The following is a 15,413-nucleotide window of genomic DNA, read 5'->3' as shown; positions in this document are numbered from 1 at the left end:
CCTTTGAGGTTACAGATTTTTCCTTACCCTCTCTCTTTTGCCCGGACTACAAATTCATAGGAAGGCTGACAGCTCAAATTAAATAGAAGAGCAGAAGCCAGTTCAAGTCCCTATGTGAGCTGCATGCCAAAAAAGATGTTCTTTCAGAAGCATTAATTAATTAAGTTCCCAGAACACATCTAGATAAGAGGATGCCCAGGCACATTCTCTGACCTGTGTCCCACAAGAACAAAGGAAGTGTGCCCTCTCAGGACATTTAGTTGTTGTCAACCATGTCTGAACTAGAGTTGTGTGTTGTATGTTACTAGGTGTCTTTTTCTTTGTGGCATACCCTAAGAGTTTATTCAAGTATAATGTGGCTGTTTGCCATGGCCATTTGCTCCACTGCTGCTCCTGTGTCTGGCTTGTTACTCATATCAGATATACGTAAGCTTGGGTGGTGGTTGTGTGGCAACTGTAATGTGGGGCTCCCTGACAATTCAAGATAGCAGCCCCTTTGATTGCTTTCCTTAGTTCATTATACAGAAAGATGACTGCACTGTTTGAAATATTCCCAACCCCACTTCTATCAAGTTCCATCTTCCCCAGGGACATCCCCTAACCGAGCAGCAAGGACAGGGCAAGAGCTTTGAAATCTCTCCTTCCGCTCTTCTGGATAAACTTCAGAATGACGTACCTAGAGTTTCCCTCACTGACTGCGATTTGTCAGCCCTTGCGTTAATGGATGTGATGTACAGGAGGGAAAAGTCTATTCCAGGAAAAAGGCAGAATGTAAGGACAGAGTGTGTATGTGTCCACATTACAGATAAATATCAAAGTGGATCTCTAATAACGATGACAGAACATCATGACCATCGACTGAATAAACTATAAAAGTAGATCATTCCTAGAGCAAGCAATCATCGAATCTAGCAAAGGATATTCAACTTTTGAAACTCTGTTATAGCTCCAAAAGATATTCATTAGGATGGCATATGCTTGAATATATAAACTTTTCAAAATTTGTCTTTGTTTTCTGCAAGAAGAGAAAGTTAAGCTTCATTTTGCTTCTGACATTAGCTGCCTCTGCTCTTTGGATTGACTGGTAATTCATAAGAGTCTAGGGACTAAAACACAAGTAGTTAAAATCAGTTTGGACTCAACTGAAAATAGGTGTACTCTATAAAGGTAGGTGGACCTGCCATCAATTGTACGTGAACATAGTGGTCACCAGTGCTTTTATGTCCATTATCTTACTATAATGAAAGTTGTGTGAATGCATGTAATGCATAGTCTCCATTTCTTTATTCTGTTGGTTGAGAAGAATGAGAATAGGATTGTTTATGAGTCGTTAGAGCTCTTAGGCATTTACACTTACGGAAGTTCCTTGATAAGCAATTTAGTAGAAAAAATTCAAAAGCTATTTGTTTTTTATCTTAGTTGCTGCCGTGGCAAAGTAATGTCATTTCTCTGACGATCACGTCGTTCATCTCTCAAATGAGAATGTAATCGCCACTTCATACGGTGTGGAAGGTTAAATGTAAGCTAAGATCTGAACCCTCCAGTGCTCATGTGTGGAAGGTTAAATGTAAGCTAAGATCTGAACCCTCCAGTGCTCATGTGGGCCCATGACCCTGCTCTCCCACGGCGGAAGCAGTGAGGATCGTGGTGGCAGTTGTTCAAGGCTCTGCTGTCACCTGCCACGTACCCATCGCAGATCAGGACAGCCAAGTCCACAGTAGGCTGGCTTTTTCCAAACTGCACCCGCCATCACCTCCAAATCACTTTCTTTACTTCAACAATAGAATTCAACTATAGAATCCAACTGTAGAATTAAAAAATACATAGTTATCTTGTGGCAGATTAGTTCTGGGCCCACTGTGAATACATACCTAATTACACAGATTCTCCCATTATCTAAATAATCTATGTAGGTTATTTTGGATGTAACTTGAACACAAACTCCCAGATATTTAAAGTCATCTAGAGATTACTTATGATACCAAATATAATGTAAATGTAATGCAGATGATGATTATGCTGAATTTTAAATGGGATAATGGCAAGACAAATAGTACATGTCAGTACATTAAAAAAATCCATTCTGGGGAGTTGAAAAATTGTTAGTTTACCTCTGTAGAGCATTGTTCAACTACTATGCATTTTTAGAAATACTTTGATATTTGAATTCATGAAGAGAATTCACCCATTGTTGAAGTTAGCACATTCATGACCCATTCAGCTCTCTGTAGTGCCATCAGCTGAAGATGTAACTTTATAAACACACGCATTCTTTGGGAAGACACTTCATATCCAGGCAACAAGCACTTGGTTAAGTTGGCATTTGCCACCACTTTCAATTTTCTGCTTTCTCCCTTCCCTACTCTGTTCTTTGGGAGTCTAACACCTGCAAAAGTGGAGAAGATAGATCACTGGAGTTTTCCTTGTTCTCACTTTCCACATTTGGCTTCAATTCAACTTGACAAATATGTAAAGGTGGTATAGCGATTCAATCATCATGCATTCATACTTTCAGCAACTGCAAACTTGTGTCAGTTGTAGGCCAGATGCTAGGTGCTCGTCTCATCTAACAGAAAACATAGATTGAGTTCTTACCGTGAGCTTGCAATGGTTGGAAGACAGACAAAACAGAACTAGTCAACCATTTGCCAGTGCTTATTTTCAAATAACAAGAAATGTGCAAGTGGTATGGAAACACCGTGCACCTCCTTTTTTCTCCTCTAACAAACATTGCTTACATAATGGAAGGAAGAGATAAAAATCTATACATCCAGAATGAGACAAGACAGTGTAATCACCAGCAGCATGCCCTTAGCAGACTGCCCTTAGCAGTCCCTTTGTGGTCTTCAGGCATTGTCAAGGTCATCAGCACTCAGTTAAAACTATACAAATACAAATCAGAAAGAAAAAAAAAGAAGGAAGGAAGGAAAGGAGGGAAGAAGAGGGGGAGGAAGAGAGGAAGAAAGGATGTGAAGGAAGGAGAGAAGGAATAATAGGAAGGAAGGAAGAAAGGAAGGAAGGAAGGAAAGGGAAAGGAAGGAATGAAGGAAGAGAAAAAGAGGGAGAGGGGGAGAAAAGGTAGAAGGAAGGAAGGAAGAAGTGAGAAAGAAAAGAAAAAAGGGAGAGGGAAAGGGAGAAGGAGAGGGAAGAAAGGGTATAAAGAAGAAAGAAAGAGAGAGAGAGAGAGAGAGAAAGAAAGAAAGAAAAGGAAGGAAAGAAAGGAAAGAAAGAAGGGATGTGAAGGATAAACAAAGGAGGAGGCTGCAATGCTTGGTAAGAAATGTACGCATTATCCTGCCCATGTAACTGTAACTCCTCTGTACAGTATGTTCACAAATAAAATTAAATTAAATTAAAAAAAAAAAAGAAAGGAAAGAAAGAAAAATAGAGGGGAGAAAGGATGGGAAGAAGGAAGGAAAGAATGAATGAAGAAAGAAAGGAAAGATAAACCTATCAACCTTGTAGAAACTAGATAGGATTTAAATTTTCACTCTGACTTGTTTGCTGGAGAGAGTTTTCACTCCTAATGAGTCTGAGCTGTAAAAATTCCTGTTAGTGAATTTGTTTCCAGAGTTTGCTAATGACACTGATTTTTGTTTCTATTGATTACTTCATTTAAAATTGAACTGTTTCTCTTCAGTTAACAAGATTTTTTTTAAAACAAAACAATGAGTGATTTGCAAACTTTTGGGGTTCCTTTCTCAAGTTTTATACCTGTGATGAAAAGAAATTTGATGGAATTTGAAACTCAACTTTATAAGAACCTGCCAGTGCTTTATAGAAAGCACACCCCAAAAGTCACATGGTCCAGAAGAAGGAAATGAAAATACGACATGGCTTCCTTTCATCTTATGAGTGACATTTTAAATTAACTATGGGCAGGAAGTTAGGGAATCCAAACTCTGGAATCATTTTTAATCACAAGAAACCAGAGGCTGTGAAATCTTTGACAGACCCATTGTTCCGTTTCCTTTTGTATGCTGATTTGCTTATTAGATGTGTCTGGCTGCTTCCAGGTGAGGGACGGGCAGTTAATGATGGCAGGTTGTTGGAAAGTTATAGCTGTGGCCCAAGGATGGGGAACTTTGATTGAAATATTTCCAGTTGAGTCTCTCTCATTATTATTGTCGGCCACTAGGTAGGAATTTAATCCTTGATAACCCTGGTATATTTCAAGGTAATGAGGTTAAATGGAAAGATTCCACTTGTCCCTTATCAACCTTTTTTTTGGGGGGGGGCGGTATTTCCTGCTTCTCCTTTTTGATTTTTACCTTTAGTTCCCAATTCACATCGTATCTTTGACTTCTTCAATAGCGCTAATGTCATAGCAGATCATACTTGTTTTTCTGTCAATATTATCTGATACTAGCAAAATTTTTGCCCATAGCAAACAAATGCCATTTTTCTCTGGAGACTGAGCTCAGTGCTTCCTGTTCTACCACAAAGCCATGAACCTCAGCCTTGTTTGACACTGATTATTTAAAAAATTAGGTTCTAGTTTCTGCCCCAGGTGCATGACTAGCTAGTGATCGTCATTTTGGTTTTCCCATACATAGTTTCTGTGTTGACAGGCAGGTACCACCTCATCCAGATTCTCCTTGTGAAGAGACATCTCTGCCTTTTCTGCCTAGGTTGGCCTGCGACTGTAATCCTCCCAGTTTCAGCTTTCCAAGTATTTTAGGCTATCAGAGACTGCATAGTCAACTATGGATTGAAAAGGGGACGTAAGGACTTTTCTGTCAGGGTTGGCCGCCCATTATGTTCCTTCCATCCTCAGCCTCCCAAGGAGCTAGGATTCATGGTATGAACCACTGGTGGCTGGTAGAATAGTTATAAATCTACAGAAAAATTAAATGAAAAGGAGAGAGTTCTATATAGCCCTCCAACCTGACAGTCCCGCCTAATCCTTCCTAATTTCACCTGATAACACTTATTAGTTCGATGCATTTGATTTCCTTCCTTGATCCTATACTTATATAAGATTTCACAAATGTATAATGATAGATATTTACTATTGCAATGTCTGAATAGTCTCACCGCTAAAAAATATGCTGTGCTGTGCTTTATTTTATGTGCTATACTTTTTTCTATTCATCTTCCTAACTTCTGGCATTTATTAATCCTATTTCCACAATCCTTCTGCCTTTTCTAGAATGTCATGAAGTTGGAATTATGAACTATGTGGATTTACTCAGATTTTCCTTAGCATACTGTATTTAAAATTCTACCATGTCTCTTGGGTGATTTATTGCTGATTTATTTTTTGCTGTCATATTCCTTTGCATTGGACTTTAACTCATGTCCTCTGGTTTCTTTTGTTTTACCTGCTGAAGGAAATGTTGATTTCTTTTTTAATCCAAGTTTTCAAAGGATGTTGTACACATTCATGTGTTCATTTTTAAAATAATTTTTTATTGTGAAAATATCATACAGAGGGGTTACAATTACATGAGCAAGGTAATGAATACATTTCTTATCAAGCATTGTAGCCTCCTCCTTTGTTTTTCTCCTACCATCCCTGCCCTCCCATCTCCACAACTACACTCCCCCCCCCCCACAAAGTTGTAAAGTTCATTTTTCGACATAACGTCTTGTACTTTTCATTGTTGCAATGGGTCCACCTATATCCCTATTTAAAATTTGTTTTTTCCCTTCCCCTCCCCAAATTATTCATCAAATACAGTGAAAACAGGGGTTATACTGTGGAAGAGGTACATACAAAGCAAAAAAAATCACCTTATAAATACATTAGAAACAATAGCAAGAAACAATAGCAAAATAAATCACCTTATAAATACATTAGAAACAATAGCAAGAAAAAAAAAAACACTTGTGTCCTTATCTTGGGGTTCATTTCACCTAACATCATCTTATCTGACCTTTTTTGCTTGACTCAGACATATACTAGTTATTGCAAATAAGGGAAACCATGGGACCTATGTTTCTTCAGGCCTGGCTTACTTCACTTAATGTGTTCATTTTTGCGTGGATGTAATATCCAGTTCAGTTGGGTGAATACAAAGGAACACGAGGATGGACTGCAAAGCTGCTAAGCAGTTATGTTTAATGTTGTAAAAATCCTCCATGGTACCTCCTGAAGTGCGTGCCATTTTGTATTTTCAGCAGCCATGGATCAGAGGCTTCAGGTCCATCTCAGTACTTGATAGCTTTTAGCTCAGCATTATCATCAGTGGGTAGTGGCTCTCATTAATTTAATTTGCAGTTCTCTAATCACAGACTATATCGAGCCCCTTTTGATATTCTTTGCTTTTATTTCTTTTGGGGGTGAGAGGGTAATATGAATGTTCAGACCTTTTGCCCGTTAAAAAAATAGTCGCTTCTACTGAAATTCAAGGATTTCATGTATTTTTTGATCCTCTTACTTCTTTTATCAGATGTGTGTTTTCTGTTGTCTTATGTGTTCATCACAGCACAGGTGTTTTCATTTTAATGAAGTCAAATTTGTTTAGTTTTTCTTTCATGAGTTATGCTTTTGAGGCTGTATCTATAATGCCATTGCCAAATACAAGATTTCTTAGTTTACTGCCTATGTCACCTTTTTAAAATAGTTTTTTTTTGTTGTGGTTGTTTTCCAGCCTATTGAGATTTTTTTTAAACATTAATACTACATGGAGTTGATTAAGGATGGCAACAACTTAGCATAAACTCCAGTGTTGGTCAATACATCAGAAATCCTATCACAGAATACATTGATTGTAGGATTATTATCTGTATTTTGATGGTTTACCATACTTTTCAATTTCCTTTTTTATTTTGTGACCTTTTTTGTGGGGGGAAGACAGAACTGGGATTTGAATTCAGGATCTTGTACTTTCTAGGGAGAAGTTCTGCCATTTGAGCCATGCTTCTGCTTTAGTTATTTCTTGAACAGGGTCTCACTTTTTATGCTGCTAGCCTTGCATGGACTCTAATCCTATTTATGCTTCCTGCATAAATGCTAGGATGACAGACATGAGCTTGTCAGTTTTTTTATTAGTTGAGATGGGGGATTTGTGAACTTTGTGCATGAGCTGGCTATGAAACTTGATCCTTCTGATCTCTGACTCCTAAGTAGCTAGCGTTACAGGCACTGTGGCTGGCCCTTACTTTATAACATTTATCAGTATTATGATTGCTGTCTGCAGAAAGTGCTAACTTCTTTTTTTAAGCCTTCACAAAGTCTCTGCAATTCTATTATTTTTCTGAGTCTCTTTAGAAGGGAAAACCCAAATCTTGCAAACATATGCAGTTTCTGAGAAGCTTTTCTCTAAAGAATCACACCTTCTTTTTAATGATCCCACTGAAGATAGTTTTGTTTGTGCCTTGAATAAGTAAATGGCCCCATTTAGCTGCAATCCTGTTTTAACAGGACTTGCAATGTAATAGTAAAAGTGTCAGATAATTAAATCCTTTTTTTTTTGTTCCCATGCTGAGCTCCCAGCTCTTTATTTCCACTGTGATACCTTGTTGAACACATTGCTGTACCTTCCAGAGCATGAATTAACTGTTGTTTCCTCCTTTGTGTAAATCCCATGATCAGCTTCACAAGGACTTGGTGTTAGAGGTGGCTCATTCTTGCTTTGGCTCCAGAGTGTTTCCTTCTGTTACAAAGCAGTCAGCTGCGATTCCCTTTATGTCCTCTGTAGGTCTGGCAGATTCCTTTATTGATTTGCTTTGGTGTAAGAAGCTTTGGTGCAGCACGTTATCTGCCATGAGTTTTCTCACATGTGGTCTGCTGAAATCACTCTAAGGATTTCTGAATGACCAGCACTTTACATGTTCGTAATAGAATTCAGAGGAAAATGTGATGAATCTAATATGGCTTATTAAGACTGACTAAAGGAAGGATTTGCTCAGTGTGTGTATTGCAGGCATTGACTTTATCTTCACAGTAATGCCGATGGGTGGGCCTGTGGTTTTGCTCATCACATAAGATTTTCACACTGCGTTGTCAATCAAGGGCAAGCCAAGCTCATGGAGCCATCAAGGTGTTCAAAAGTAACTAACAATAGCCAGGCGCTGGTGGCTCACATCTGTAATCCTAGCTACTCAGGAAGCTGAGATCCAAAGATCAAGGTCTGAAGCCAGCCTGGGCAGAAATGAGACTTATCTCCAAAAAGCCAGAAGTGAAGCTATGGCTCAAGTCAAAAAAAGAAAACAAACAAAAAAAAACCTTCAGGGACAAAACCCAGTCCTGAATTTAAGCCCTAACACTGGCACACACACACACACACACACACACACACACACACACACAGAGTATCTGTAATTATGATATTTAGAATATTAAATACTATATTCTATATATAGTAGTTAAATATAATACTTAATGTTTAATAGTAATTAAACATTACAATGAATGGTATGAGAACAACTGTCATAGTAAACCTGCCAAATGACAGTGTTAAATGTCAGTAAGTTAATGGAAACTAATACCCAGAAAACAATAAAAATATGTCCCTGGGACACACCTATGAATATCTTGTTCATCTAATACATGTCACATGTATGAGATTGACATTCACATGTCAAGAGACTGCATGGCATTATTTTATGTTTAGTTTATATGTGTAGTCCATCAACTTTTCAGTTCAAGATTGGAAATTCTCATGTAAGGAGTTTAATAGGAAAACCAGTCGTGTGATTTTCTGTCTAATTTTTATTCAAGTCTGATGTATTGTCACCATGCCTACTGATTCCTAAACAATTAGCATCTGATCACATTATACAATTGCATTTCATTATAAGCTGAACAGCATTCACCTTAATTCTTATGGACCCTGAGTTGGAGCATAGGTAACAGAGCAAGCCTGGATTCCCAGGCTGCAAGACACTCAGAAGCTGGCCTATTAGAGAAGGAGGCAAGTGAGGGGACAGTGAAAGGGCTCACACAACCCTGCCATGTACAATAATGAAAATACATAACCTAGAGCTTCTGTGTTTGAGCATCCACTCCTTCCTGCAGGCTTGGCATGGTTTGGTTTGGCCCCTGTGTAGCTTGAATATGGAACAAATGAGGCCATTCTCTTCCTGGCCAGCCCACCACTCATGCATTCACTTTTTGGAACTCAGTGTGGAAAACTAACAGAGACTCCACCTTTCTGTGATGCTGAAGTTGGATGGGAAGTGGGAATAGCTCAGGGCGGCTCTTAGGTAAAGGAAAGCAAGCGTGGACACTGAGTTGTTCCCCTGGGTAGTTGTGACATATAGGGTATGTTATTTTTCTGAGGTAGTTTCCCCATATGAAAGTCCGAACAATGGCATCCACCTGTCAGGATTGTGGCAAACATTCAATAGCAAAATTAAGTTGGCATTTTTTTACACTAATGTAAGTTTCTTCTCGTCTTCCTGGTCACTCGCCTTTCTTTCCCTCTACTCCTTTTCTCCTCTCCCTCCCTCCTCTCCTCCTCTCCCTTATCCTTCTTTCTCATTCTCATCCTAATCATTATCATCAGTGTTTCATTCATCTACTTGTTTTCTGCTCATGCTAAAATTCATGTAAATCATATATTATACTATACAATATGAGTCAGAAATATGCAGATCTTTTTCCTAGAACTCTCTCACACAGAGAGAGAGACACACAGAGAGAGACAGAGAGAGGCAGAGAAAGACAGAGAGATAGAGAGAGACAGAGAGAGTCTGTTGTAGCATGGTTGGCTTTTCAGAGGTGGAATGTGATTTACTCTTACAGGACAATAAAATGAGTTCGGCCACCTGGCTTCTCTCAATGCTGTGTCTATAAATCTTTAGACCAGGCCTTGGAGCACAGTGCTTGTGGAACACGCATAATCATAGCTCAGCAAATTCCTAGGTTGTTTTAGAATACAGTTTGCTTCAATCTCTGAGAAGGTGAGTCAGTGTACCCCAGAGCTGATCTTCCTTCACATAGTTGATTCACTTGGAAACATTCTTTGACTTTCCTTTTCCTCACCCTTTTGATGTTTGCAGACTGTGTTTTCAGTTTGTTTTAAATACTCCAGGCACCTTTTAGTATAATGTTGGTCTTTAAGATGTTGAGTAAGTGAGTCTCATATACAGGGCACCTAAGCTTCACACATCCCTGATTCTTTTTAGAATTTGTGATAAAATATGTATTTTAACAGTTGTTTTTGGACATTTTCTTTTAGCTCATCTATACTTTAAATTTTCTCTGTAGAAACAATACTTGAATTTCCTGAAGATGAATAGTGTTAATTTATGCACTATTTGACATAATGTACAAAATATGCTCAAGTAGTCCTAACTTCAAGTAGAACAGAAAAAATTAATTAGTAAGTCCTGTTGGCATTTTATTTATGAGTGGTTACAATGTATAAAGGACTTTTCAATGCATTATTTAATTATGGTCTCAGTTATGCGACATTTACACAAACAGAAATAGGTAAAGGGGGTTAGTGGAAGTCAGAGTAAATGCTGAGAAAGAGCAGGGCAGGACTTACATTTTGGTGGGCAATAAGCAATTTGCAGGATAATTCCCTCAAGGCTGAGGATCACCAGTTAACTCCATAATTTCCTGAGTATTTCATTGTCTTGAGAGCTCACTTCCTGATTGGCTGATGGCTGCCTTATCTCTGTGTATGCAACTACTAATGAGCGTTCACTAGGGAAATACAGACATTAGAATACATAGATACATAAGAAGAGATCTGTGATGGGATGCAATTGGCTCCTACAAATAAAGGCCAGGTAGAACATTATGTCATCTGCAAGTTGGGAAAACAGGAAAAAGTCTGGTCTATGTTGATCCAGGTCCAAAGACCTGAAAACCAAATGAGCTGATAGTGTATGCCTCAGCATAGGTTGAGGGCCTGAAAACTAGGGTGGGTTTGGGCTGTCACTGATGTAAGAGCACAAAGGCCAGAAAATTAAGAGCTATGATGTTTGATGGCAAAACAGGATGGGTGTTCTAGCTTAAGGAGAGAGAAAATGTGCCTTTCCTTTTCTTCTCTTCAGGCGGTCCACAGATTTGATGTTAGGATGCCATCTCCCACACATTTTTGGCTCAGTTCATGATATAAATTCTCATCTCTTCCAGACACATTCTCACAGACAGAAATAATGTGGGCATCCTGTAGCCCAGTCAAACATATTGAATTATGTATATTTAAAATGAGGCTATTAAAGGCTAATCCTAACATCACCTTGATTAAGAAATAGAGCAAACACCTCCCTCATCCCTCTTGTTCCAAGATAACTATTTTATGCTGATTTTTATATTTGCCATTTTCTTGATAAATACATATTTACCTCCTGTGCATCTATCCCTACATCAGCCAGCAAATTATTCTGGAAAATTGGGTAGCAAAGCCCAAATCTCTCTGTGGAAAGGAAATGTGATGTAATCACTTGGAGATTGAGGCTCCCAAGAGTGCCAAAAATCATCTCTGGTCATTGTCTAACTTCAGCTTCTTGAAAGTGCACCTGTGCCCATTCTGAAAGGATTGAGTGGGCAAGGTGATAATTGAGTCCTGGGAAGTATTTGGCAGGTGTTAGCCTGGGTTCTACAAATCACTGGAAACATTGTTAGAAAGAATGTCTGAGTGTTTCTGCTTTACTACAGTCTAACACTTGTTCTCTGGAATAGGTGGAAACAGAACATTTTCAGAGTGATACAGTGTTGCGTATTCATTATATTTACACCAACACAGGACTTCCTAGACATTTTAATCTTTGGTTAGAAAATAGTTCTATATGGGTTTTGAGAATCTTAGTGATGACAGTTTTTGACATGTCTGACTCTGGAGTCGTGGTCTAATTGTTTAATAGCCCAAATGTCTGTCTTCCTGAGGTCTTCTAGCTTCACCTCCTTGGGAGTTTCTTTTGCTTTTCTCCTTTACCCTTAGGTTTCCCATTTCTTCTACTTAGATATTCCTCTTTTTGTTGTTGTTGGTCATGGGGTTGAACTCTGGGCCTGGGCACTGTCCCTCAGCTCTTCAGCTCAAGGCTAGCTACCACTTAAGCCCTAGCACCACGTCCAGTTTTTTCTGTTTATGTAGTGCTGAGGAATTGAACCCAGGCCCTCATGCTTGTGAGGCAAGCACTCTACCACTGAGCCACTTTCCCAGTCCCCTCTTTTTTTTTTAACTGAGCATTCACCCTTCGTTTGGGGGTAATCAATCCAGTAGATTCTTGATACAGGATTCTCCTCCTTTTCTTACTTTTATACTCCTTTAAATATATAAGCACATTTCATTTTCATGGATGGATCATTTTTCTCTGAACTCTGAGTATCTTAAAGCTTTTAAAAATATTTCTTTCCCTTAAGTTTCATTTTATTCCATTTTTGTTTTGATTACTAGATTCTGCTCTAGAGAGATTTCTCCGTTGCCTGATAATTAATGTGCAAAGTGGACCATGTAAAAGCTAGATGGAAACTCTGACCTGGGTAAAAAAATGCACTGACTTCCAGCTTTGGTATGGAGGCACTTGATGAGCTCATCAGTGCTGCCTTTAAGTCCAGGAGAGCTCTGCCTGAGCTTTAGATAGATGGCTTTGCTGTGATTCTCTTCCAGTTTTGCTTTGCTTCCTGGGAGGTTGTGTCTAAATGAAAAGACTCACCTTGAGCTTGTTCGACCCACTTGCAAACTATGCATTAAGTTGTCACATTCTTACCCCAATGGTTCCAAGCCTACCCCTAGGACCCCCCTAGGCCGCACCCTCTCAGCTGGCCTCCCAGGGGACAGTGCAATTATTTATGAATACAAATAAACCCCATAGGGGCAGGTATTTGCCTAGGCTTAGGAGAAAGATCAAGGTAAGGTCTGGATGATCAACATCCATATATAGAGGAGTCAGTGATTTGGATGAAGCCTGAGAATTGAAAAAGATAGAAATCTAACTCTGGGTTGCAAACACTGTTATGTCTTAACACTCCATAGAGTATAAGAATTAATGAATCTTGGTAAGTTATTCAAGTATCTCATCCAAGAAGGATTATTTGCAAAGTAGGAAAAGGGATCCATTTTATTTAACAGTTTTGCAACTTGATGTTGAACGTGTGTGTGTGTGTGTGTGTGTGTGTGTGTGTGTGTGTGTGTGCACATAGATTACATTCAAGTTCTTGCTTGCTCCCCTGCTAATACATTTCCTCACAAGTTTGCTGCATTTATGAAATAAGCTTATTCCAGTTTCTTTCCAAGAAAGTAGGGCTCTGGCTGACAGCTTTTGAGGGCGTTGAGTTGGGAGAAAGCAGCTCAGGATCATTGTATTCTACACATGGACAGTTACTCTTATTTTCTGTTAGACAACTGTGCCTAGCAAGAATGGACAGTAAGGAATGTAGCAGCCAGGGCTTCTGTTTTAGCTGCCCTCCATAAGCATTTCTGATATCTCAGTGCTGCCCAGTTGCAAACCTGATGAAGGCCCTGTCCGGGTGGACTGTGTCAGTCTCCATCTATCTTCACCCATGCGGTAATATTTGACTCAGTGAGGTCCCACATAGCTGCCAGTTCTTCATCCTTTCCTTCCATCTCTCTTTTCTCTTTACAATCTCTGCTCACTTCTGTTGATTTATAACTTTCTTAACATCTGTGAGAGCATTGCTGATGAGAGAGAAAGTATGTGTGTTAAATCTGCCATCTTGTTCTCAGAACCAACTTTTTTCCTTCTTTTAAATCTTAGAACTTTTGAATTTCACTTGATGCCTGCAATAAATATTCCATTGCATAGACTGAATATTGACTAATGCTTATTGGAGCAGTGTCTCCTGGCCCAGACTAAGATGAATCTTCCAGGACAGGAATAGTGACATTACTGCTCAGGCCATAAGCACCCTCACTACTCTTAATTAACAGGAATGAAATGTCAATGGAGTAGGGCAGTTAATTATCAATAATGAAAAGCCCTAAAGAAAAGTGTCAGTCTACAACATTTTTTTTTTCTACAACAGTTATTTTTTCCATTGGAGGAGTGAAAATTACTTGTAAGTAAGCAAGAATGTAACTGTGGAACTACTGCTAGCTATTCTTTGTAGTATAATGATAGATTAGGAAATAGATGCTTGAGTATATTGATTTTCTAATAAAAGATGCTCAAAAGATAGCAAAGGGAATGAGGGAGAACTACCTGATATTGATGCTTTAGAAATTCAACTTAAAACACAGGGCTACATTTCATCTTCATAAGACTGGAAATACCTATTCTAAACACCTTAGTGTGCAAACCAAGGAGGTACGTAATTCACAAGAACAAAGAGCTCACTTGAATGGTTTGCCAAACCAAAGCAACACTGGAGTTTGCATTTAGAAGTGAGTTTATAAATCCTTCCCATAGAATTGTGATAGAAATTGCCTTTCTTTTTTTCCAATTCACAGTCAAGGATTATTTGATTAAAACAGTTTTTAAAGTAACTCAAAGAATGGGCAAGATGGTTGATTTCACACATGTGATGTTGGCCACCAGGTTCTAATACTGCCTTAGATTTGTTGTAAAACAACCAAACTATGAAACACCATGCATTTGAGAGAGAAAGGGGGATGTGTCCAGAAACCTGAATGTTAGATTTCTCCTTCACGCTGTATCCTCATGACTTCTACTGGACGTGTAGAATTCAGCTGGCTGGAAGCAGCCTCCAGTCCATTGCTACTATATTATATCTTATACTTCATATGAGGACCACTGAGATAGAGTGAGAAAGGCAGGTGGCAGGAAAAACATGGATCATACAAGGAAAATGTAGGGCGACTGTAGGAAGAAACAAATCATCATGGGGGCCTAGGAAGGGGGTTGCTAATTTCTTTGTATGGAAATGCTCAGAATTCCCATAATACTTAGGAAATTACCTGTTAATCTCTGAGGAACAGAATTATGCCCATCTAGAAGAATCAGCTATGTTATTTTTACTATTTTATCTTTTCTCCTTCACTCTTAGCCATTCCACTCGGTATTCTCGTTGTGCGTGGAGACTGTGATTTGGAGACTTGCCGTATGTACATAGACCGTTTACAGGAGGTGAGTTTATTTTGCTAATGATGCTATTCAGCTGTCCATTTCTATGAACCATTACCAGCTGTGTATGTGTACATAGGTGTATGTGGGTGTGTGGGTGTGTGTGTGCTTCTAAGTGAAATGGAAATGTATGCTATTAAAATTTCTCTCCCTCCCTCACTCCATCACTTCTGTTTTTGACTTTGCTGGTTGAAATGGAAAAGAATTGACTGGATTAATTCCAAGGGGCCGGTGCTTGAGTATATTCCATAACTGTAGCTTGGAACTTCTGTCTTCTTGCCAGATTACACACCTGTGTTTGGCTTTCTGAACTGTGTAAACTTCAAAAGATATTGATGGATAAAAGAAGACAGAGATTTTGGGTTTACTCAATGTTTCGTATCTGATTTCTGTCAAAGACTGCCAGCTATATCTTTTGAAATAGGAAAGTCCTACAAGAAAAACCCATATTTCACTGGGAATTT

The 15,413-nt window shown here is 38.9% G+C and overlaps 1 protein-coding gene across 1 annotated transcript in view; it reads left to right on the top strand.

Moving 5' to 3' along the window:
• The window catches only part of Dgki (diacylglycerol kinase iota), a 423,036-nt gene that overhangs the window by 305,958 nt on the left and 101,665 nt on the right, over nt 1-15,413 (top strand). Inside the window, 1 exon segment of the mRNA XM_042677203.1 lies at nt 14,873-14,952. Coding sequence (XP_042533137.1) covers nt 14,873-14,952 — 80 coding nt within the window.

Source organism: Dipodomys spectabilis, unplaced genomic scaffold (assembly GCF_019054845.1).
Source record: "Dipodomys spectabilis isolate Male_0828 unplaced genomic scaffold, ASM1905484v1 ptg000034l, whole genome shotgun sequence".
NCBI classification, from domain to species: Eukaryota; Metazoa; Chordata; class Mammalia; order Rodentia; family Heteromyidae; genus Dipodomys; species Dipodomys spectabilis.
Note: the sequence above shows the minus strand (reverse complement) of the source record. Positions and strands in the feature narration are given on the sequence as shown.